At 41.2% G+C, this 25,892-nt stretch overlaps 1 protein-coding gene across 1 annotated transcript in view; it reads left to right on the top strand.

Moving 5' to 3' along the window:
• Nucleotides 1–19,858, top strand: part of LOC139153484 (carbonic anhydrase 4-like) — a 29,166-nt gene extending 9,308 nt beyond the window's left edge. The window contains exons 5-9 of the mRNA XM_070727461.1: nt 1,994–2,142; nt 4,485–4,574; nt 9,456–9,534; nt 14,364–14,527; nt 19,300–19,858. Coding sequence (XP_070583562.1) covers nt 1,994–2,142; nt 4,485–4,574; nt 9,456–9,534; nt 14,364–14,527; nt 19,300–19,506 — 689 coding nt within the window. The 3' untranslated portion in view covers nt 19,507–19,858. The remainder of the gene's footprint in view (nt 1–1,993; nt 2,143–4,484; nt 4,575–9,455; nt 9,535–14,363; nt 14,528–19,299) is intronic.
• The last annotated feature ends 6,034 nt before the right edge of the window (nt 19,859–25,892 follow it).

Here is a 25,892-nt window from a genome sequence, read left to right as displayed (position 1 = left end):
TGTGTTCTTTTTACAGCAATTTTATTAAGAATATCTGCGGTCTGCATTGGTTGCTAATTGGTTTCCGGACTCAATTCAAAATGTTGGTTAGGACCTATAAAGCTCTACATGGCATGGGACCAGATTACTTACGGGACCACCTCCTGCTGCATGAATCCCAGTGACTGGTTAGGTCCCACAGGGTCAGCTTTCTCCAGGTCCCGTCAACTCGACAATGTTACTTGGCGGAACCTATGGGAAAAGCCTTCTCCGTGGGAGCCCCAGCACTCTGGAATCAACTCCCCCCAGAGATTTGTGTTGCCCCCACCCTGTCCGCCTTCCATAAGAGTTTAAAGATTCACTTATATCGCCAAGCTTGGGGTCATTAGACTCTATCCCCCGGGCCAATGAATATATAGTAAGTTTGCTGAATGGGATTTTGTGGGCCGCCCCAGGTCCCCAGAACGGGGTGGCATATAAGTCTATTATTATTATTATTATTATTATTATTATTATTATTATTATTATTATCATCATCATCATCATCATCATCATCATCATCTTCATCATCATCTTCATCATCATCATTATTATTATTATTCCAGCATAGTGATCCCATTTGCTGTGTTGTATTGATGATGATGATGATGATGACGACGACGATGATGACAATAATAATAATAATAATAATAATAATAATAATAATAATAATAATAATATGCATGTTAATTAGGCTTTTTAGTTCTTGTTTAAATGTAACTCTTACTTTTAACTTATTTTTATCTTGATGTATGCTGTTTTTTATATGTTGTGAGCCACCCCGAGTCTTCGGAGAAGGGCGGCATATAAATTTAATAAATTAAGTAAGTAAGTAAGCAAGTAAGTAATAGTAATAGTAATAGTAATAGTAATAGTAGTAATAGTAGTAATAGTAGTAATAGTAGTAATAGTAGTAATAGTAGTAATAGTAGTAATAGTAGTAACAGTAGTAACAGTAGTAACAGTAGTAACAGTAGTAACAGTAGTAACAGTAGTAATAGTAATAATAATAGTAGATTAGAAATTCCACGATCCCCTGGCTCTAGCCAGGCAGGCTTACTATTACTACTGCTACGAGTGCTACGTCTCCAGCCTGTGCACATTCTTGCATCCAAGTGTGATTTTGCTTCTGCACATGCACAAGAACCAAAATCTTGCGAGGGGACACACAAGTTTGTGAGGTTTTGGTGGGTTTCTTTGCTTCTGCGCATACACAGAAGCAAAAAATCGCCTGAGGTTTTGCTTCCTATGCATGTGCGGAAGCAAAATCTCACATGCATGCGCATGCGCATGCCGCAGACACAAAGTTATACGCGCAGCTCCAGTTTTACTACCAATGCAGCATCCTCATCCATACTGGTAGGAACCCGATATTGGCTACAGCTATATTCATGTCAGGAATTGCTTCAGTGTAGAATTTCTCTGTACTGCTCTTCAAAAATTAGCGATTTTGTCCTAGCGTGAATGAAATGATTAGTGAGTTTGGATGGAAGACTCTGACATATTTTTTGGGGGGGGGAGGATCTAAAATGTTGCCAAGGAAAAACTATGTAAGTGCGTGTAGGGGCTGAATTTAATATTGAAGAGCTATTGACTTTACTGATGGATTTACTCCTACAGCATTGAGCAAACGAATGTTGGTTATGAAGGGATGCAACTAACCATACACTGATTATCTTTTGATGTTTGTTTTTGCACACTTGTAATTTGCAAGCGTATTACTCAAGGAGGGAGAGAAAACCAAGCATTTCTCACATCAAGTTGAGTAATGATGTTCTAGCTCTTTCCTTTGTGGATGACTTAGAAATTCTCTAGGAAAGACACACTGGATTTGTATTCTGTTTTGTTGTTGGGAGCCACTCCGAGTCTTCGGAGAGGGGCGGCATACAAATCTAATAAATAATAATAATAATAATAATAATAATAATAATAATAATAATAATTTCCATTAATTTCTTCTCTCTTTAATCGGTAGTTGATGTAACTCTGGGAGATGGTCTCCATCTCTCTGGTCTCGGCCTTCCCGACGTCTATAAAGCCAAATCCTTTCACTTTCACTGGGGAGACGGTGCCTTGAAAAAGGGTTCAGAGCATCAGATTGATGGCAAACAATACTCAATGGAGGTGAGGTCAGATTCCACAGCCGGCTTACGTGGGGTTCTCCGTTTTGTGCCCCAAAAGAGTCTACCAGGATTGCTTTATTACAGCATGAGCAATTCTTTTAGCTGCTGCTGGTTACAGATAGTCCTTGACTTACAACCAGAGGTGGGCAGCAGGCAGCACAGGGTGGAAAGCAGTTTCACTGGCGAAAATGAAGATGCATGCACAGCTCCAGCTGATCGGCGGCTGCCACTTCCTGGATTACTGGTCTCAGCTCGGCTCTCCTTTTTTTCCCTGCTGCTGCTGCTGCATCTGTGCTCCTTGCTTTTTTCCTCTTTCCTCCTCCCTGGCCTCGGACAAGCTTCCCTCTCTCCTGCTCGGCTCCCCTCCAGCCTCAAACGGCCACCGCCCACCCAAGGTGCAAGCAGAAGGCGTGGGTAGGTGGAAGCGATGCTGGCAGCATTTGTGCTTCTGGCAGCACCCGTTCGCCTAGCTACGCAGCCTGAGACGGGGGGCGACCCAGGAAGGAGAACGCAGGAAACGCAAAGCAAATTGTCAGCCCAGCAAGCGACACTGGTGAGGCTATATGTTGAGGATTTAACAGCTCACTCAAATAATGATGATCGTTCAAGCCCCTCCCACCTGATCACATGGCAGGCAAGCCACTCCTACCCAGTCATGTGACCATTAAGCCACACCCACAAAATAAGCCACACCCACAAAGTGGCAATAAAATTTTTGGCTGTCCATTACTGCTTACAACCAGTACCAGGCTGCCCCCCCCGTACGCCTGGGATTGCCGTTCCGGTAGCGGAAATGGCGATGCGTGCACGTCTGCACATCCCCGCCCCACACACTTGTGCCCCATGCACCCCACATGAGATTTTGCTTCTGTGCATGCGCCTAGGCAAAGAAATTCGTGAAAGTCACATGCGAGAACCACATGCACGGAAGCAAAATCTCATGTGGAGGTGTGGCCCTTCACTGCTTACAACCATTTATTTAGTGATGGTTCAAAGTTACAGCACTGAAAAAAATAGGATTCAGCATCATTTTTTACACTTACAACTTTTGCAGCTTTCCCCATGGTCACCTGATCAAAATTTGGACGCTTGACATGTATTTATGATGATAGCAGGGTCCTGTGGCCACGTGGTGTCCTTATGTGACCTTCTGACAAGCAAAGTCAACGTGGAAGCCAGATTCACTTAACAACCGTGTTACTAATGTAACAACTGTCGTGATTCATTTAACAATTCTGTCAAAAGAAATTGTACAATGGGGCAAAGCTCAACAAGTGTTCTGCTTAGTGAAAGAAATGTTGGGCTCAATTGTGTCCATATGTCAAGGATTACCTGTAACAAAGTAAAGTCATCTCGAAATTTGTCTGAAGCTTGGGAAAACCAAGGACTGAGTTTGCCATGTTGCAATTTCTGAAATCTATTGTCCTTCTTCCAATTATAGCTTTTCCATGGAATGTAAGAATTTGCAATATTTTAAGGACTGAAGCCAGATCTGGGATGTAATCAGGAGCATGCGCAGAAGCAAAAAAATTGGTAATTTTTTTAGCTTTTGCTTCTGTACATGTGCACGAAGCAAAAAATACAAAAAAAATTAAAGAAAAAAGATGGCGGTGCCCGAAGATCGCACACAAATTTTGCAATCTGGCGGAATTGCCTCCTGCACAGGTAGCAACCCATCCCTGCCTCTGAGTGACTTTGGGCCAGTCATTCAACAATCCTCACAGGATTGTTGCTGTGAAGAAAATAGGAGGAGGGAGTTGTGTTGGATATGTTCACGGTTTTGAGTTATTTGCAAAACTAATAAGTAAAATAAATTAAGTAAATAAAAGTCTGGTAAGACACATGGAAAAACTTTTACAATTGGGTTAACAACCGAAAAAAAGAATAGTTGCACATAAGGTTAATATAAAAAATAAAAGAAAATACAAAAACAATCCAAATACAGATAAATAATACTTTATTTATTTGTTGACAAATTCTTTTTACATGTCTTATTATTGTTATTTCTATATAGGTATATATATATATATGTATAATTTATGTATGTATTTGTGTATAATCTCGCTGATACAATTATCCGTGAATTCACAAGATAAGCTGCAAAGATGCAGCAGGGGAGGGGGGAGGGACGGTAATATATGTTGTACTGTCTTATAGCAGACATCCTACAATTGTATTCACAAATTGACAATATACCGATCTGTTTTTGAGTTTTTTAATATGTATATAACTCAATAAAATTTATTTTTTAAAAAAAAGTCTGGTAAGGAAGCTTCATCAATATATGATCAGGATACCAAGGAGAAGCAGAGGTCTCACAAAGTCTTTGTGTTCTCTCTTCAGATGCACATTGTACATACCAGAGGCAATCTTAGCATGTTACATGCTGTGAAGTATGCAAAGGGCATCGCAGTGCTGGCATTTTTTATTGAGGTGAGTCCCCAATCCAAGTCATCTCCATTGACCAATTATGCCAATCTATAAAAACCAGGTGATAAGATAAAGGAAGATATTTTCCAGAAATGTACAAAAGAGTCAAAAGTATGTAGGATTTTTTTTTCACCAACAGAAAAATATATACAGTGATACCTCTACCTAAGAACGCTTCTACTTATTATTATTATTATTATTATTATTATTATTATTATTATTAATTAAATTTGTATGCTGCCCCTCTCTGTAGACTCGGGGCGGATCACAGCAGTAATAGAAAAACAATATACAATACAAATGTAATAGTTAAAACTAAAAACCCATAATTTAAAAAACGTGCACACAACATACCATACATAAACAATATAGGCCTGGGGAAGCTATCTCAATTCCCCCATGCCTGACGGCAGAGGTGGGTTTTAAAAAGTTTGCGAAAGGCAAGGAGGGTGGGGGCAATCCTAATCTCCGGGGGGAGCTGGTTCCAGAGGTTCGGGGCCACCACAGAGAAGGCTCTTCCCCTCGGTCCTGCTAGACGACATTGTTTAGTCGACGGGACCCGGAGAAGGCCAACTCTGTGGGACCTAACTGGTCGCTGGGATTCGTGTGGCAGACGGCGGTCCCAGAGATATTCTGGTCCGATGCCATGAAGGGCTTTATAGGTCATAACCAACACTTTGAATTGTGACCGGAAACTGATCGACAACCAATGCAGACTGCGGAGTGTTGGTGTAACATGAGCATACCTAGGGAAGCCCATGATTGCTCTCGCAGCTGCATTCTGCACGATCTGAAGTTTTCGAACACTCTTCAAAGGTAGCCCCATGTAGAGAGCATTACAGTAGTTGAGCCTCGAGGTGATGAGGGCATGAGTGACTGTGAGCAGTGACTCCCGGTCCAGATAGGGCCGCAACTGGTGCACCAGGCGAACCTGGGAAAACGTCCCCCTCGCTACAGCTGAAAGATGGTTCTCTAATGTAAGCTGTGGATCGAGGAGGAAGCCCAAGTTGCGGACTTTCTCTGAGGGGGTCAGTAATTCCTCCCCCCCAGGGTGATGGGCGGACAGATGGAATTATCCTTGGGAAACCCACAGCCGCTCCGTCTTATCAGGGTTGAGTTTGAGTCTCTTGACACCCATCCAGACCCTTATGAACTTTTCTAGATAAGAACCAGGTGTCCAAGATTTTTTTGTCTCTTCTCAAGAACCATTTTCCACTTACAAACCGGAGCCTCCGAAACTGTAACCAGAAAAGTCAGGGAGAAGCCTCTGTGGGGCCTCGCTAGGAATCTCCTGGGAGGAAACAGGGCCTCTACCCTCCCTGTCTTTTCCCCAACTGTATATTATTTGCTTTTACATTGTTTCCTATGGGAAAAATTGCTGCTTCTTACAAATTTTTCTACTTAAGAACCTGTTCATGGAACGAATTAAGTTCATAAGTAGAGGTACCACAGTAGTTAGAAAACGTTCTGGCCAGGCCAAATGCCTAGATGTAGTCTTCAATTTACGACCAGTTCAAAGTTACGATGGGCCTCCCCCAAATATATTTACAACTTTGATTTGAATTTATGATCTCCACCACCACCATTTCTGTTAGAATATCCTTATATCTTATAATATTTCTTAAGTTGATAATATTTGGATGTCTAAGTGCTTTCATTGTTGAAAGCCACATTGGTATTTCCATATAGTGTTTTACTTTTACTTTTCCCCACACTGTTAACAAACTATTCCTTAAACAATGCTTTTGAAAGTATGAATATATTTTATACTATAAAAAAGCATGCTGCCCTATTTGCGAATCGTGATCTTCCAGAGATAATAATCTTACATTTATCAGTAAAACCCATTTTTCAGCCATGCTAATGCTGCTGCTTGGTACTATATTTCCCAATTAGGTACTCCAAATCCACCTCTCACGTTTGCTTCCTGCAGAAGTTTCATTTTAATTCTTGTTTTTCTCCTTGCCAAATAAATTGCCTTATTGTCTTATTTATCTTTTCCAAAAAAAGTTTCTCTAATTTAATCAGAATGTTTTGAAACAAATATAATATTCTCTGCAATATATTCATTTTAATTATCACTATTCTACCTATTAATGACATTTGTACATTTTTCTATTTTTCCAAATCTACCTCAGTTTGCATTCTCAATTAGTTATGGTTATTTTTTATTGTTACACATCTTGCTGTTAAATATACACCCGAATATTTAATCGTTTTAATTATCTGAATGCCCAATTCTTTTCTGCTTTTCTCTTTTGCTTTTCTGTCATATTTTTTGCCATCATTTTTGTTTTTCTTTATTAATTTTTAATCCTGAAACCTCCATATTGTTCTATTTGTCTTAATATTTTAAGGCCAATCTCTATTGGACCTTCCATAATAAACACCAAATCTTCTGCAAAAGCTTGTAATTTATATTCTTCTTTTCTGAATTTATAGTAGTGCTGCTAAAGGGCATCTCTGCATAGTACCTATCTCTATTTTAATTCTCTCTGTCAATTCAGCATTTACCATCACTTTCACCAGTGGTTTATTATATACTGCTTTTACCATGTTTAAAAATTGTTCTCCAAAATCAATCATTTCTAATTGTAACGTCATAAATTTCCAATTAACCTTGTCAAAGGCCTTTTGTGCATTAGAAACAATAGTCCAAGTTGTTTTTTGAAGTGAACTTCATAATATTTAAACATATTTAAGACAATTCTTATATTATCTATTATCTGTCTGTTAGGTAGGAAGCCATTTTGGTCTAAATGAATAAATTCATTTAATAGTCTCTACAACCATCCTGCCATGATTGAAGCAAAAATCTTATAGTCCACATTCAATAAAGAAATTGGTCTATAATTTCTTATTTGTTGTAAGTCAGAGTGTTCTTTAGATATAAAAGTCAAATATGCTTTCATCCATGAATCAGGAATTTTGACCTTCAGTAACAAATGTTTAAATACTTCTAACATAATTTCACTTAATGTATGTTGGAGATTTTGTAAAATTCTGCTGGTAATCCATCAGGTACTGGTGTTTTTCCATTTTTCTGTGTTTTAATTCCTTCTATCCATCATTGATATCCTTTCTTTTTGACATTTTCTGGGATTTTTGGGTATATTAGCATTCTCCAGATAATATTTTATTTCTTCTTTCTTTACATTTTCTTGTTTGTATAATTGTTCATAGTAATTTTCTATTATTTTCTGTTTTTCATAGTTTTGAAAGGGTAAATTTCCTTTTAGGTCTATCAGTTGATTTATTGTTTTCTTTTCTCTCTCTTTCTTAATTTTATAAGCCAAGCAACATCCTGGCTTTTTTGTATTTTCAAAAAAGTTTTGTTTTGCCTCTTTTATTTTCTGGGCAATCTTTTCATTTTCAATAATATCTATGTTATGTTTCTGTAGGGTCATTTTATTTTTAAGTGTTATCTTGTGGGTATTTTTGCAAGACTTTTTCTAGTCTATTGTATTCCTCTTCCATTTCATTTTATTTTTCTCTCATTTGTTTCTCCTGTTTTCTGATATATGTCATTGCTAGTCTTCTAGTATATGTTTTACAAGTATCCCACAAAATTTCAAAATACCCTGTCTTGAATGGGTTTTCTAAGGTTCTGTATGCTTGCTTGTGTCAATGGAGCCAAAGATCAGGCTTCCACTTTCTATACAATCATTATCTCATTATCTGACTGAGTGGACATGGCCCACTCAATGATACTCACAGCAAGGTGCCGCCCCACCAAGCCACGCCTACCGAGCCAGTAGTAGAAAAATTTCAATCACAGCACTGCTCCCTGTATTTATGGTTTTTACTCTAAAATTGCAGAACGGTGGAAAACTGGAAGCAGTTAGTTAGGGGAAGAGAATATTCAATGTTAAAATTCGTTTCATTCCCAAATTCTTGAATGTTATGGAGGAAAAGCACTGAAAGAGTCAGGGGGTGAACTGAAAAGAGGGATTGGTCTAGAATCCCTTTATAGAAAAGAAAAGAATGAAGACTAACTTCTTTTCACTGAAATTGACCCTAATCTATTATTTATTTTTATTTATTCATTTGTCCAATACATAAATACATAGGAAGAAAAATAGACATGTAGTAATATAAATAAGGGTAAAAGTGAACTTAGAGGAGAGGATACATGAAAGAAAGAGAATATATATGATAAGTGAGAGAAAGGAAAGACAATTGGACAAGGGACGAAAGGCACACCAGTGCACTTATGGACGCCCCTTACTGGCCTCTTAGGAACCTGGAGAGGTCAATCGTGGAGAGTCTAAGGGAGAAATGTTGGGGGTTAGGGGTTGAGACGATTGAGTCTGGTAATGAGTTCCACGCTTCGATAACTCGATTGTTGAAATCATATTTTTTACAGTCAAGTTTGGAGCGGTTCGTATTAAGTTTGAATCTGTTGTGTGCTCTTGTGTTGTTGCGGTTGAAGCTGAAGTAGTCATTGACCGGTAGGACATTGCAGCATATGATCTTGTGGGCAATACTCAAGTCGTGTTTTAGGCGCCGCAGTTCTAGGCTATCTAGGTCCAGGATTGTTAGTTTATTTTCGTAGGGTATTCTGTTTCGAGTGGAGGAGTGAAGGGCTCTTCTGGTGAAATATCTTTGGACATTTTCAAGGGTGTTGATGTCTGATATGTGGTATGGGTTCCAGACAGATGAGCAGTAGTCCAGGATGGGTTTGGCAAAAGTTTTGTAGGCTCTTGTGAGTAGTGTGAGATTGCCTGAGCAGAAGCTGCGTAGGATCAGGGTTATGGTTAACTATTAGTTGGAAAGATTCTTGTGCGTAGGCTTTGAGCAATAGATCAGTTAATTTGAATATTCACCTATGGAACTGGTCTCTCGTGCCTGATATCGCCTCCTCTTCTTTCCTCCTTTTTGCAGGAATCTAAGCATACTGAAAGCAAAACTGAACACGCGTGGGGATTGTTCACCGATCACCTCAAAAAAGTATCTAAGAAAGGTAAGTTTGTCGGATTTCTGGAGAGATCTTTGCATCTTCTTGTATCTCTAAGACTTCACATTGGCTTTCATAATGAGCTGGAAAACGGATGCTTCCACTTTGCAACCGGTATCATCCAGTCGGCCAATTGCTCCAACCATTTCCCTGCCTTGTCCTCACATGCCTTTCTAATGACTTGTCAACCTTTTAAAAAAAAAGTAGATAAAATAAGTAACCTAGATAAGCAGGGATTAGCACCTGACATACAATCAGGCAGAATGCAACAATCAAGGACCCACCGAGGAGATAAAGAAACAAACAGTCAAACAGAAAACAATGCCCTAATTAAGGAATTACCAAGGAGAAAAACCACACCCAATCAACACTGGCAGGGTAATTATAAAAATAGGGAGCAAATTCAGTAGTATGAGGTTACCTAGTTGGGTAGTGAAAGGTCTGCAGAGCAAACAATTAAGGTCAGAGAGCTTCAGGGATCCCTAAAATTTAAAGTTCCATGCTGGCTGTGGAATTCTGGGAGTTGAAGTCCTCAAGTTTTAAAATTGCCATGTTTGGACACCATTGTTCTAGGGAGATCAATGATGATATATATTTCTTGTCCTTCCCCATTTTCCTCAAAGCATCCTTGTGAGCAAGGGTGCACTAAAAGCTATTGATTGATAGGTGGAGGGAAAAGGAGCTGTTGATACAATTCTACAGAATTATTATTGAATCTGTCGTCTGCACATCTATAACTGTCTGGTTTGGTTCTGCAACACAACAAAAATGACACAGACTTCAGAGGACAGTTAGAACTTTAGAAGGGTTTAACTTTAGAAAGTTAGAAGGGTTAAATAAGGTCCAGGAGGAAAGTGTTTTTAATAGGAAAGTGAACACAAGAACAAGGGGACACAATCTGAAGTTAGTTCAAAGATCAAAAGCAACATGAGAAAATATTATTTTACTGAAAGAGTAGTAGATCCTTGGAACAAACTTCCAGCAGACGTGGTAGATAAATCCACAGTAACTGAATTTAAACATGCCTGGGATAAACATCCATCCATCCTAAGATAAAATACAGAAAATATTATAAGGGCAGACTAGATGAACCATGAGGTCTTTTTCTGTCGTCAGTCTTCTATGTTTCTATGTTTCTAACTGCAGAAAAAGCAATTGCTGCCAACCAGCCTTCCGTTGAGGACCCGTATAGTGCACGAGTCAATAAGAGGGCAGTGAAAATATTTATTGACCCCTCACATCCTGGACACAACCTGCCTCAACTCCTACCCTCAAAACGTCACTTTAGAGCAATGTACACCAAGACAATTCAACACAAGAACAGTTTTCCCCCCCGAACACCATCACTCTGCTAAACAAATAATTCCCTCAGCACTGTCAAACTATTTACTAAGTCTGCACTACTATTATCTTCTCATAGTTACTATCACCAATCTCCTCCCACAAATGGCTGTATGACTGTAACTTTGTTGTTTATGTCCTTACAATTTATATTGACTGCTTCCTAATATAATTAGATTGCTTATTTGTACCCTATGACAATCATTAAGTGTTGTACCTCATGATTCTTGACAAATGTATCTTTTCTGAGAGCATATATACCAAGACAAATTTATTGTGTGTCCAATCTCATTTGGCCTATAAAATTCTATTCTATTCTATTCTGATATATAAAAAACTAAGTTACCTCACTAGATATTGGACCCCATCTGGTCCATCATATAGCTCTCACAGTCAGTGGTGGGTTCCTCTTATTGGCATACTGATGCGCTGTGCACATGTCACAACATATTGCGCATGCTCACACGCCACTCACACGATTTTGCTTCCACACATGCGCAGAAGAAAAAAGATTAATAGTAGTGCAGACTTAGTAAATAGTTTGACGGTGTTGAGGGAATTATCAAAAATTAATTTTCAAAATGGCAAGGCGCAGGGACCGGGAAAAACAGTACCAGACTGTCTCGCGCAAATTGTGCAATCGGCAGATCACTACCTCCCCTGGACTCACCAATAGGAACTTACCTTTGCTCTCAGTAGTTGAACAACTGCATAAGGAAACCTGAGCCGGGATGGCGCAGCAGGTAGAGTGCTGTACTGCAGGCCACTGAAGCTGACTTGTAGATCTGAAGGTCAGCGGTTCAAATCTCATCACCGGCTCAAGGTTTACTCAGCCTTCCATCCTTCCAAGGTGGGTAAAATGAGGACCCGGATTGTGGGGGCAATAGCCTAGCTCTTTTAAAAAAGTGCTATTGCTAACATGTTGTAAGCTGCCCTGAGTCTAAGGAGAAGGGCGGCATAAAAATTGAATGAATGAATGAATGAATGAATGAATGAATGAATGAATGAATGAATGAATGAATAAACCCATTGATCTCCCATGGGCTCCTATGGATATGGTCAGGTACACAGAACTGGTAGAAAAATTTTGAATTATTTTGTTTTTCCCTCTTCTGGGCTCTGGGTATGTTTTTTCCTATCGCAGTAAATGAGGTTGAATGTGTATAATTTTAGAAGAGCTGCCCGTGCGTGTGTGTACATACATATACAGTTTATATAGTAGATAATGTATATTTTTATGTGCCTGGGTGTAATATGTATGTACACCTATGACATATATTCATAGAATTAAATAGTATAGTTTGGATATTCAGTAATAGTAAGGGAAATTATATCTCTTTGAGGCGAGGAGAGGCCAGCCACCCAAACCCTAATCCAAACTCTTGATGTGAGTGATGTCAAGTTGCCCCCCTTTCAAGCCAGTCACATGACCTCTAAGCCACCTCCCCTGGTCGCATGATCGTCAAGCCATTCCTAGCTGGTCACATGACTGGCAAGCCACACCCACAAAATAAGCCACAGCCACAGTATCGTAGTAAAAAAAATTGCAGCCTTTCACTGCTTTAGAGGCAGTCCTAACATTCTGAAGGCTAATAGATTTTAGTGTCCATCACCTCCATGCACTTGACCAACCTATTTTTAGAGCCCTTGAGGAATTGAGGCAGAAGGTGCCCCTGGAGAGCTTGTGCAGAAAGTCGGTGGCTAAAGAGAGATCAGTATGATTCAGCAGGAATGTGCAACACCTCCCAACAAGTTTCAGGGATTTGATCCCACGTTTCTTCAGTCCTAATCTGATGTTCCACACTTACTGCCTCTTTCAGGCTACAGGTGCCAACACAGGTGGGGCTCTGTACATGGAACACTTCCAACTCCCAATTTTTTTCTCACCATCACCACGAACTTCAGGCAACCTCACCAAAAATGCAAGCTTCCATGAGGTGCTTCTTGCTTGCTTGTTTTGCAAGATCTTCCCAATTTCAGGTTGATCACAGGAAATTCAAATTTTAAAAAATAAAATAAAGCATTTTATTTGAATTTTGATTCAATATTGAATCAAACAATATTGAAACAATATTGATGCTTTTCCTGATTGCTTATTTGGACCCTGTGACAATCATTAGGTGTGCACCTCAGGATTCTTGACAAATGTATCTTTTTCTTTTATGTACACTGAGAGCATATGCACCAAAGACAAATTTATTATTGGCCAATAAAGATTTCTATTCTTTTCTATTCTATTCTGGTAGCAATAGGAACTGCCTTCCTGACAGAGAGGGTGAAAAGGTCGATTTATTTTATTTATTTGTTTATTTTGTCTAGTACATAATGTAGGAATACGAAGAAAAAATCATATTAACATACATGAATAAAAGATTAGAAAAACATTAGAGATAATAATATTCATATACAGTGATACCTCGTCTTACAAACGCCTCGTCATACAAACTTTTCGAGATACAAACCCGGGGTTTAAGATTTTTTTGCCTCTTCTTACAAACTATTGTCACCTTACAAACCCACCGCTGCCGCTGGGATGCCCCACCTCTGGACTTCCGTTGCCAACGAAGCGCCCAATTTTTGCACTGCTGGGATTCCCCTGAGGCTCCCCTCCATGGGAAACTCCACCTCTGGACTTCTGTGTTTTGTGATGCTGCAGGGGAATCCCAGCAGCGCAAAAATGGGTGCTTCGCTGGCAATGGAAATTCGGAGGTGGGGTTTCCCAGCGAGGGGAGCCTCAGTGAAATCGCAGCATCGCAAAAACACAGAGGTCTGGAGATGTGGTTTTGAGGACTTTGGTGTTTTGCAATGCTGTGATTTCACTGAGGTTCCCTTAGCTGGGAAACCCCACCCCCAGACTTCCGTTGCCAGCGAAGCAACCGTTTTTGTGATGCTGGGATTCCCCTTCTGGCATTCCCCTGCAGCATCGCAAAAACACAGATATCCGGAGGTAGGGTTTCCTATGGAGGGGAACCTCAGGGGAATCCCAGCAGCACAAAAACAGGTGCTTCGGCTGGGAAAAGGGGTGAATTGCACGCATTAATCGCTTTTCCATTGATTCCTATGGGAAACACTGTTCCGTCTTACAAACTTTTCACCTTAAGAACCTCATCCCGGAACCAATTAAGTTTGTAAGACAAGGTATCACTGTACATGATGCTAGTAAAACATAAAGAGACATTTGAACAGGATAGGAGGCACATTAGGGCACTTATGCACGCCCCTTACTGGCCTCTTATGAATTTGGAGAGGTCAACAGTGGACAGTCTAAGGGTAAAATTTTGGGGGTTAAGAGATGACACTACAGAGTCTGGAAATGAGTTCCAAGCTTTGACCACTCGATTACTAAAGTTACACTTTTTGCAGTTGTGTTTGGAGTGGTTTGTCAGCTTTAATCGGCTTTCCATTTTTCTTTCACAGTCAGTGTGAAAGCAGACTTGAAAATAACTCAATTGAGCAAGCAAGGCATAACTAATTTTCCTCCGATTCTTGACCAGGTGACAATGAGCATCTTGACGTCTCTTTTTCTCTGCTGGACTTGATGGGTACCACTAACTTCACCCGTTATTACCGCTACCCTGGATCCCTCACCACCCCTGGCTGTGAAGAGAATGTGATATGGACCGTCTTTGCTGACCCCATCCTTCTGCCTTCTAAACTGGTAAAGAATTTATTTCATTTATTTATTTATTGGATGCTGCCCCTCTCAGAAGACTCGACACAATACCATACGGTACACAATACAGTTGTATCAGGATGTGAACCACTAAATCCACACCTGAAGAGTTCAATCAGCCATTTTATGGCTCAGATCTTTAGAATAGGCACCTGAGTAAAACTAGACCAGTAATGGCGAACCTTTTTTGGTCCATGTGACAAAAGGGTGTGTGTGCACACCCATTCCCTCCCCCGTCCATGTGCAACACCCCCCCGCACGCTGCTTCTGTGCACGCACATCATGCCCCCGTCTCCATGCATGCGTACAGGCCTCACTGAAGCCTGGGACGGTGAAAAAAATGGCAAAACAGCCAAACCGGAAATTCGGAAAAATAGACTTCTGGTTTGCCCCTTGGGCTGTTTTTAACCTCCGCGAAACAGCCTCTGTCAAGGCCAAAAATCAGCTGTCTAGTGCGCGCATGCACGCTGGAGCTGACATAGAGCAACGCCCTCCTATATGGCTCCGCGTGCCACCTGTGGCATACACGCTATAGGTTCATCATCACAGGACTAGACAAAGTTCAAAGGCATTCAGAGGGGCGGGAAGGTATCAAACTTTACTCTTTTATGTGCATGTAGGGATTCCAGGCTAATTCCCTGTTTAACTCCTTCCCCTGGCTACAGGTAGTCCTCAATGTGTGACCACCACTGAGCCCAAGCATTCCATTGCTAAACAAGACAGTTGTTTTGCTCCATTTTATGACCTTTCTTGCCACAGTTGTTAAGTTGGTAACATGATCGTTAAGTGAATTTGACTTAGTTTGCTGGCAAGAAGGTTGCAAGAGGTGATTTATTTATTTATCCATTCACTCATTCATTCTTATATGCCTCCCTACTCCCAAAGGACTCTGGCCATCTTACAACCAATTACCCCAGGGTCATTGCAACCATCAAAAATACCACGCCAGTTGCCAAGCACCCAAATTTTGATTATGTGACCACAAGGATGTTGCAATGGGCGCAAGCCTGAAAATGTCCATAAGTCACTTTTTTCAGTGTCGTTGTAACTATTAAAGTTTGTTGCAAAATCAAAACCAGAAGCACTCACAGATGACTGATTCGGCTTAATTCAATAGCTTCTTTATAAACATAATAACATGTATTTACTTACAATACCAATAGCAGAGTTCTTCTTCAGACAACAGAGAACATAATTTCATTTAATAAGCAGAGTTCAGAGTGGAAAAAAATAGAGAGAGAAGCATGGAGCCACACCCAGCCTTAAGCTTTAGTTTCAATTCTCTACACAGACTCAGACGTAGTTAGCTCCTATTGGCTGACTGAGTTGTTATGCCTATTCATTGGCTGGTCTTGTTACCACTGGCTCACCCAGTCATGAATATTCTCACAATAACTTTGCATGATCATTAAACAAAGGGTTGTAAGTCAAGAACTACTAATGTTTCTCCACTTTTGAACTCTTCCCAAAATGGGGCATTGCGTCTTTGCCTTCCCGACTCAGCCAAATACCATTCTGTCATGAAATTGGTGCTCCCCATTGATGAATCCATTTCCTGCCCTTTTTTTTGTTGTTATTTAAGTCCCTCTGCACCTGATTTTTCTCTGACATAATTTTACAAATTGTATGTGCCTTATATCAGTGTATTCCCAACCTTGGCAACTCGAAGCTATCTGGACTTCAACTCCCAGAATTCCCCAGCCAGCATTCGCTGGCTGGGGAATTCTGGGAATTGAAGTCCAAATAGCTTCGAGTTGCCAAGGTTGGGAAACACTTTCTTATATGGTGTCAGAATACAGTAGGAAACACTATTTCAACACAGGGGTAACCAAGGATGACTTCAGTCCATGTTGCTCATGGCCTGGAGATGAAGTTAAAAACAACATGGCTGTATGAGCAGTCAAAGGATGTTGCCAAACCAGGTGGGTGTTGTGGTGGGGTGCAACAGGGAAGCAACGTTTGTGGTTTTGACATTAATTTGAGCTCTGCTAGAACTAGGTAGCTCCTTTTTTAATTTGATTTTTCTTCTCTTTGGCTCCACCAAAGAAGTAAAAGTAGGCCTCGACTTACAACCACAACGGAGCCCCAAATTCCTGTTGCTAAGCAAGACAGTTGTTCAGTGAGTTGTGCCCCATTTTACAACCTTTCTGGCCCCAACTGTTAGGTGAATCGCCGCTATCGTCATGAATCCAGCTTCCTCATTGACTTTGCTTGTCAGAAGGTCATAAGAGTGCATCACATCACCCCAGCACACAGCGACCGTCATAAATATGAGCAAGCATTTGGAGTGTTGGTTATGACCTATAAAGCCCTTCATGGCACCGGACCAGATTATCTCCGGGACCGCCTTCTGCCGCACGAATCCCAGTGACCAGTTAGGTCCCACAGAGTTGGCCTTCTCCGGGTCCCGTCGACTAAACAATGTTGTTTGGTGGGACCCAGGGGAAGAGCCTTCTCTGTGGCAGCCCCGGCCCTCTGGAACCAACTCCCCCCAGAGATTAGAATTACCCCCACCCTCCTCGCCTTTCGTAAGCTCCTTAAAACCCACCTCTGCCCTCAAATTTTGGTTGTGAGTTGAGGAGAAGAATTTCAATATTCCAAAAGAATATTTGGCTAGATGTGAGGAGAAATAGGATTGCTGAAATATAAGCCTAGAAACCTCAACTAATGTCAAACAACAAGTTGGTTAATTTTGTTTATTTTAATTGTTTATTAATAAAGTTGTATCTTTAAAAAAAGAAAAAAAAAGAAAAAAAGATTTCTCTACACTACTAAGCCAGGTTATTTAAATACATTAATAAATGACAGAAAATCCCTGAGTCCTTCGGGATTGGGGACATACAGGTCAAATAAAATTAATTAATTAATTAATTAAATTCTCCCTTATTTCGTTTTTAAAAAACAAATGCCAGACCCTCTACAGAAATATTTATCTTCATGCATGTCAACTTACGGTACCTTTTTAACCTTGCTAGGATCATGTAAAGTCCTAGGTCAGTGATGGCAAACCTATGGCACAGGTGCTACAGTTGGCATGCGGAGCCATATCTGCTGGCATGCAAGCTATTGCCCTAGATCAGCTCCAACATGCATGTGTGTGCCAGTCAGCTGATTTTTGGCTTGTACAGAGGCTCTGGGAGGGCATTTTTGGCTTCCAGAGAGCCTTTGGAGGGATGGGGGAAGGCGTTTTTATCTTCCTCCAGCTTCAGGGAAGCCTTTGGAGCCTGGGGAGGGTCCCATGCCTATAACGAGGGAGGGCTTCAAAAATTTTAGCAAGGTGTTCACTGCCCAGTTGCTGGGTGGGCGTGGCCTATTTGGCCTCCTACACCATGGTGGGGATGGGCATTTTTGTCCTCCCTGGGTTTCAGAGGCTTTCCTTGAGCCTCTGGGAGGGCGAAAGCAGCCTCCCAGACTCCAGAGGCCTTCTGGAGACCAGAAACAGGCCTGTTTCCAGCCTTGCAGAACTTTCGGTAGGCCTGTTTTTGCCCTCCCCGAGCCTCCTCACGCACCCTGTATTTACCACATGTGAGGCCATGGTGGGTTCTTCCTGGTTCGCGCTGATTCTATAAAACTGGTAGTAAAACGGCGGTGATGTCACGGCGCTGGTACTGTCGAGTCCATGGACTCCTCCGTCTTTTCTTGAGGGGGAGGGAGTGGGGTGTTTTTGCTATATATTTTTTTGTTTTCGACACTGCGCAAGCACACACGTGTGGCCACGCAGTACACAGGACACGCGCAGCTACGTGGTGCAGCAGGAAGCAAACGGGTTGTAAGGTAAGTTAGAACCCAGTCCTGGTGGAGGGCTCCTGGGAGGTGAGGGGCGGGTGGGGCCACCCAGGAATGGAATTTTGGGGTTCCATGAACTGCACAAAACCTTAGTTCTCCCAAACCCCAGCAGCCCACCTCTGCCTATACCATTTCAGTCAAATACAGTATTTGTTTAGGTATTATTATTATTATTATTATTATTATTATTATTATTATTATTATCGGAGAGGGGCGGCATACAAATCTAATAAACTATAACTATAAACTATAAACTATTATTACAAATCTCCAGTGTTGGAGCATTCACAACTTCTGTTGGCAGGTTAATTGCTCTTTGAGGAAATAAATTCAATTCAATTCAATTTATTAGATTTGTATGCCGCCCCTCTCTGAAGACTCGTGGCGGCTCACAACAATAATAAAAACAATATTCCAGCAAAAACAAATCTAACATTAAAAAGCACATAAAACCCTATCATATTTAAAAAAGCAAACAACATATACATACCCCAACATAAATATTAAAAAAGCCTGGAGGAAAGGTGTCTCAACTCCCCCATGCCTGGCAGTATAGATGGGTCTTGAGTAATTTACGAAAGACAAGGAGTGTGGGGGCAGTTCTAATCTCCGGGGGGGAGTTGATTCCAGAGGGCCGGGGCTGCCACAGAGAAGGCTCTTCCCCTGGGGCTCGCCAAACGACATTGTTTGGTCGACGGGACCCAGAGAAGGCCAATTCTTTGGGACCTTATCAGTCGCTGGGATTCGTGCGGTAGCAGGCGGTTCCGGAGGTATTCTGCTCCAATTCCATTTCTCTTCAATGATAGGTTGGGTCTCTCCTTGATTACTTTCCATCCAATACTCCTTGCTCTGCCTTCAGGGGCTTTGGAGAATAGGTTGACACCCTTTTCTGTGGGGCGGGCAGCCCTGCAGATATTGGAATGCCGCCGTCATGTCTTTCTTGCTATCATCTCTACTCTTTCTTTCAATAGGTCAACAAATTTACTAAAGGACTCTATAGAGACTTTGCAGAAGAACTTCGGCTAAAAAACAACTTCCGTCCCATACAGAAGATTGGAGTTCGGAGGGTGGAGGCATCTAATGCTATGAAGTCTGCAGCTGCCCTCTCGGTTTCTCCTCCAACTGTTTTCGCTCTCTTCCTTTCAATCGCCACCTTCCTGCCATTCTTCTCCATGTAAGGGAGGATGGCAGGAGCGAACCATGAGGACTTGTAGTTCCTGAGAGGCCACTCAGCTAGGCTACCCTTTCTGCCCTCTACATGCTCCGTTTATCTCGTTCTCACCCTCAACCAGCTTATTCAGGGGCAGAAACCTAGGAAAATAAAGTCTGAAAGTTGGAAGGTAGTTAAAGATCAAATAATTTCAGTCCAGGAAAAGAGCCTTTTCTGCTGGTCCGTTCTGTGACTCGACCTAGGGCCACAACAAGGCCCTGCTACATTGGGGGTGACTGACTGAGTAGAAAAGATCTTCACCCCCAGAACACCCACCATCTTAGTTGTTTAGCTTTATATTTTAATTGCTTTGTATTGCCTTTTGGGGGGCATTTTTTACTGTATTGTAAGCTGCCTGGAGTCACTGTATCAGTGAGTTATGTGGCAAAATAAATAAACGAACGAACGAACAAACAAACAAATGAACGAACAAACGAATGAATGAATGAATGAATGAATGAATGAACAAACGAATGAATGAATGAATGAACGAATGAATGAATGAATGAATGAACGAACAAACAAACAAACAAACAAACAAACAAACGAATGAATGAATGAATGAACGAATGAATGAATTAAAAAACAAAAGAAACACATGAAAAACTGGAAGAAGGCTACTATTGCTTGACAGAATTTCTGGGATATGGAGATTTTTTGCCATGTTAAAGCCAAAGTTGATATGGAAACTCTTCATTCAAAACGGAGCTTTGTAAAACCTGTAATTCATCATTTTCAAAAGATGATGTTAGGGTTTTGTTTTGTTTTTTAAGATTAGAAAGAGATAAAATAGACGTAAAAAGATGATGAGAGAAAGAAGGAGTGAAGTGGAGAAAGGGAGAGGGAGAGGAGGAAAGAGATTTGGTTGTGGGTTATGGATATACAGTGGTACCTCTACTTACGAACTTAATTCATTCCGTGATCAGGTTCTTAAGTAGAAACATTGGTAAGAAGAATCAATTTTTCCCATAGGAATCAATGTAAATGCAAATAATGTGTGTGATTGGGGAAACCATAGGGAGGAGGGAGGGCCTGTTTCCTCCCAGGAGATTCCTAGAGAGGCCCCACAGAGGCTTCTCCCCGCCTTTTCCGGCCCTGTTTCCTTCCAGGAGATTCCTAGAGAGGCCCCAGAGAGGCTTCTCCCTGCCTTTTCGGTTGTTATCTCATTGGCAAATGCCAGCTGAAGAGGCATCAAAGTTTGGAGATTGCCATGCAGATTTCAATCATGAGCCAGGTTTGACACATCCCAAATTCATGGGGACTCTCTCTGTTTCTTTACAATGTCCAGTCTTTGCTGGAACAGAAAGTCCAGAAACCCTTTTGTTTTGGGGGAGTGGGGAGGGGAAGAAAGGCTATGTTTGAGAATAGTTGATTTCTATGAACACAACTTTCTCATGATCCCTGATTTCTACTTGGACTGAATCTTCTCTCCACCAAACACTTGTTAGCCATAAACGTTGGCAAGTATGCCTTGCCCAAGTGGGATCTGAGCAGGAATCGGCTCAGATTAATAGAAATCGTCATAGAAATCAAATGACTAAATTAATTAATTAATTAATGCAGGTAGTCCTCAACTTACGACCACAGCTGAGCTCCAAATTTCCACTGCTAAGCAAAACAAGTTGTTAAGTAAAATTTGCCCCTTTTTAAGACCTTTCTTGCCATAATTTATAATATAATTTATAATTTATAAATAATAATAATAATTTATAAACTTATATTTATAAATAATAAATAATAATTTAGATCTGAACTGATCTAAATGTAGTTCATAATCTCATCTGCCACAATGTCCTACCTGTCAATGATTACTTTAGCTTCAACCGCAACAACACACGAGCACAAAAGAGATTCAAACTCAACGTAAACCGCTCGAAACTCGACGGTAGAAAATACGACTTCAGCAGCAGAGTGATCAATGCCTGGACTGCACTCCCTGACTTTGTGATTTCTTCCCCAAACCCCCAAAAAATTAACCTTTCACTGGAGTGTCAACTTCATCCCATTCCTAAGATGTTTGTAAGGGGTGTGCATAAACGCACCAGTGTGACTACCGTCCCTGTCCTACCGTGATATTGTCCTCATTTATCTGTAGTTATTTTTCTTATGTTTATGTTTATACCAGTACCTGCTATCTTGTTCGTGTTTGACAAACAAATAAATAAAATAATTGTTAATTGAATCCCTGTCATTGTTTAGTTGCCAACACAGTTGTTAAGTGCAGTGGTTAGAGTGCAGTACTGCAAGCTATGTCTGCTGATTACCGACTGCCAGCAATTTGGCAGACCGAATCTCAGTAGGCTCAAGGTTGACTCAGCCTTCCATCCTTTCAAGGTCGGTAAAATGCGGAGCCAGATTGTTGGGGGCAACAGGCTGACTCTCTGTAAACCACTTAGAGAAGGCTAAGCACTGTGAAGTGTATTATAAATCCAAATGCTATTGTTTTGCTAAATGCTAATCTGGCTTCCCCATTAACTTTGCTTCTCAGATCGCAAAAGGTGACCAACTATCCTTGGGACACTGCAAATAAATGCCAGTTGCTAAGCATCCAAATTTTGATGTCATGACTGGGACGGGGGCAGGGGTGGGCAGCAGGCAGGATGGGGTGGAACGCAGTTCCACCGGCGGAAATAAAAATGTGTGCGCAGCTTCAGCTGATCGGCAGCTGTCACTTCCTGGATTACTGGTCTGGTCTCTCCTTTTTTCCCCTGTTGCTGCTGCTATGTCTGCGCTCCTTGCTTTTTTCCTCTTTCCTCCTTCCTGGCCTCGGACGAGCTTCCCTCTCTCCTGCCCTGCTCCCCTCCAGCCTCATGCGGCCACCTCCCGCCTGAGGTGCAAGCAGAAGGCGTGGATGGAAGCAGCATTGGCAGCATTTATGCTTCTGGCAGCACCCGTTCGCCTAGCTACGCAGCCTGAGGTGGGGGGGCGACCCAGGAAGGCGAGCGCAGGAAACGCAAAGCAAATTGTCACCCCAGTGAGCGACACTGGTAAGGTTGCAAGTTGAGGACTTAACAGTTCACTTGAACGATGATGATTGTTCAAGCCACTCCCACCTGGTCACATGGCCGGCAAGCCACTCCTACACAATCGCATGACCATTAAGCCACACCCACAAAATAAGCCACACCCACAATGTGGCAGTAAAAAATATTAGCTGCCCATTACTGGGCGGGAGAATGCTGCAATGGTTGCTAGGTATGGAAAAATGGTCATAATAAGTCGCTTTTTTTACAGCATCACTGTAACATGAAACGGTCACTAAATGAATGGTTGCAAATGGAGGACTGTCTTCATTTATCTAAGCACACAAGTAAGGAGTGGCATCTCTCCCAGAGAGGTAAAAACAACAACTTAGAAAAGCAGAGATCATTTTATTCAAGTTCAAACGTTGGGTTTGGAATGAGTTCTTTCTTTGGTTAACGTCATTTCAGTCACTGGTGGTATGGTGTTCATGCTCAGCAACTTTGTACGTACCATGCAACATTTCATCACATGCAAAAAACCCCAGTGAGTATGATCTTGTTCACGCTCATCATATTCAGGAGGTGTCATTATGATGAGTTTGCAAGTTCCCAGAGTTCAAATCTATGTACAGTTCTTGCGTTTAGCAGGTTTGAACCAGTCCTTGCCAGACTGCAGACTCCTTATGGAGAATTTCCTTTGTTACTGCAAAGACCTGGAAACGTCAGAGGAACACCTAGCTACTGGAAACATTGCTCATAGAGGCTCTGCTCTCCTGCTGCCATCAGACCAGTAAAAACGAAAGCTCATCCTTCTTTACCCTTCTTTTGTATTGTTTTTTTTTAAATATAATTTTTATTGATTTTTTAGTAATTTTGCAAAAAACAAAAAACATAAAAGTGTGCCATCACCAAACAAGAAAATAAAAAATTCCCTTCACCAGGGAAGATTCAATTCTATATCCTTCATTTACTTCATCTCTGGGTTACATTATTCTTTATAAAGCGATTGAATTTTATTTCTTACCTTTGCATCGCTTGCTGATATTGTTAATATATAATTTTTAATCTTCTCCCACCGCCTCATTGTTGTTTCTAATTTCTTTTCATTATAATTATGTAATCTAATTTCCATTATTTCATAGTGAATGTGGTCCACCATCTACCTACACCAATTTTTTATCGTCCATTTATTATCATCTTTCCACCCAAGCACTATAGTTGCCTGGGCGCTTTCTATCGCTGCGGTTTTGATTTCTTCATATTCTTTTACCTCGCTGTTTTTTATCAATAATGCTGCTTCCTTGGTTATTTTCCAGTTCCCATTCGTAATTTTATTCACTTCCATTTGTATTTGCTTCCAAAATTTTTGAACTTTATTACATTCCCAAAACATATGCATAAATACTCCCTTTTCCTTACATCCATGCCAGCAATTTCCTTTCCTCATTGTTTGAAAGCGTGCTAATTGCACTGGTGTATAATACCATTTATGTAATATTCCTTCTTCTGTATTGTTGAAAGAAATATCCATCTGGGTTTAGTTCCAAATGGGGGAAAAGACATTGGAAACATGTCGACTACTTGGAAAGATAGTTTAATTTTTATTTATTTTATTCATTCATTTGTCCAATACACAATACATATGGAAGAGAATAGACATGAAGTAATATATATAAGGATAATATGTAAAAATAGAGGAGAAGATATATGGAAGGAAGAAAATATATATGATATATGAGATAAAGGAAAGACAATTGGACAGGGGACAGAAGGCACACTAGTGCACTTATGTACGGTCAATCATGGATGGTCTAAGGGAGAAATGTTGGGGGTTAGGGGTTGACACTATTGAGTCCGGTAATGAGTTCCACGCTTCGACAACTCAATTGTTAAAGTCGTATTTTTTACAGTCAAGTTTGGAGCGGTTAACATTAAGTTTGAATCTGTTGCATGCTCTTGTGTTGTTGCGGTTGACCGGTAGGACATTGCAGCATATGATCTTGTGGGCAATACTTAAATAGTGGTGGACAAGATCACATGGTTTGGAATCCTGGTCAAAAATAGGGAAAAGAAGATGCTAAGGGTGTCTGGTTTTTATGCCCTCTCTGGGTTTTTTTGAATTTGAGCTTGTATTCTGATTGGTTGTCAGACTCCCATGGGGCCATGCAGAGTAACTTTGTGGGTTGGGTTTTTATTCCCAAATTTGGTTGACTCTTGCTGGGTGATGATGTAATTGGGCAATTCCCATTTTTGTTCGTTGTTATGTAGAATAGACTGGCCCAGGCCTTAATGGCCCATTGACAAAGTGGAGAGGGGAGGTTTCTGCCTCCCTTTTAGGAGAAATAAGTGAGAGAAGCCCACATTTCTTTGTTCCTATCCCTTAATGCCACAATCCTAACCTGTTCTGTCGAGCTCTCTGGGAGAATCCTCCTGAAAAGTCAGATACAAATTTCACACACACACACACACACACGTTTGAAAATTCAAAACAATGTTCTTTATAATGAAAATTCACTTAAACTAAGCCGTCTTTTTGTAGAGCAAAGAGCACTCGTCTCCAAACAAACTGGTAATTAGTACAAGTCCCTTATTAGTTCTGAGATACTTAGCTTGCAGCTGTGAGGCAATTCACAGTCCTTCTTCTTTCACAAAGTGAAACACACTTTGCTCTGGTTTAGTTTCAAAGCGGGGGAAAAAGCAACACACCAAGGTCGAAGTCAGCAAAGCAGGCACGAAACACAATGATCAGATAATCCTCCACAATGGCCAAACCCACACGCTGCTCTTTATAGCAGCCTCACTACTTACCACAGCCCCACCCAACCACAGGTGGCCTCATTTTCTTTTATAATAATCTCTCAGTTGTTGTTGCCTATGCATCGCTCTCTGCATGCATGGCTGTATCATTAACCCTTGTTCCGAATCCAAGGAGGAGCCAGATAATTGATCTCCTTCTGAGCTGTCTGCCACACTCTCTTTCTCCCTGTCACTCATGTCTTCTTGGCCAGAGGAGCCTTCATCAGCAGATTCCACCGGGAGCAAAACAGGCCTGCGGCATGTGGATGTCTCCCCCACATCCACAGTCCTTGGGGCAGGAGCTGGGCCAGAGCTAACCACAACATAACCTATGCTCCTTCATGCCACAGGCTATTTAAAAAACAACTGCACCAACAAGCTGTAACAAATACACAGGTAGTACTTGATGAATGATGGCAGTTTGCACCATAATTTCCATTGCTAAGCAATGGGGTTGTTAAGTGAGTCGTGCCCAATATGACAACTTTTTTTTGCCCTGATTCTTGTAAAGTTTATCGCTGCGGTTGTTCAGTGAATTTAACTTCCCCCATTGACTCTGCTTGGCAGAGGTCAGTTGAGAAGGTTGCAAATGATG

Source organism: Erythrolamprus reginae, chromosome Z, assembly GCF_031021105.1.
Source record: "Erythrolamprus reginae isolate rEryReg1 chromosome Z, rEryReg1.hap1, whole genome shotgun sequence".
In the NCBI taxonomy this organism is placed as follows: Eukaryota; Metazoa; Chordata; class Lepidosauria; order Squamata; family Dipsadidae; genus Erythrolamprus; species Erythrolamprus reginae.
This window is presented reverse-complemented; position numbering and strand designations above follow the sequence as displayed.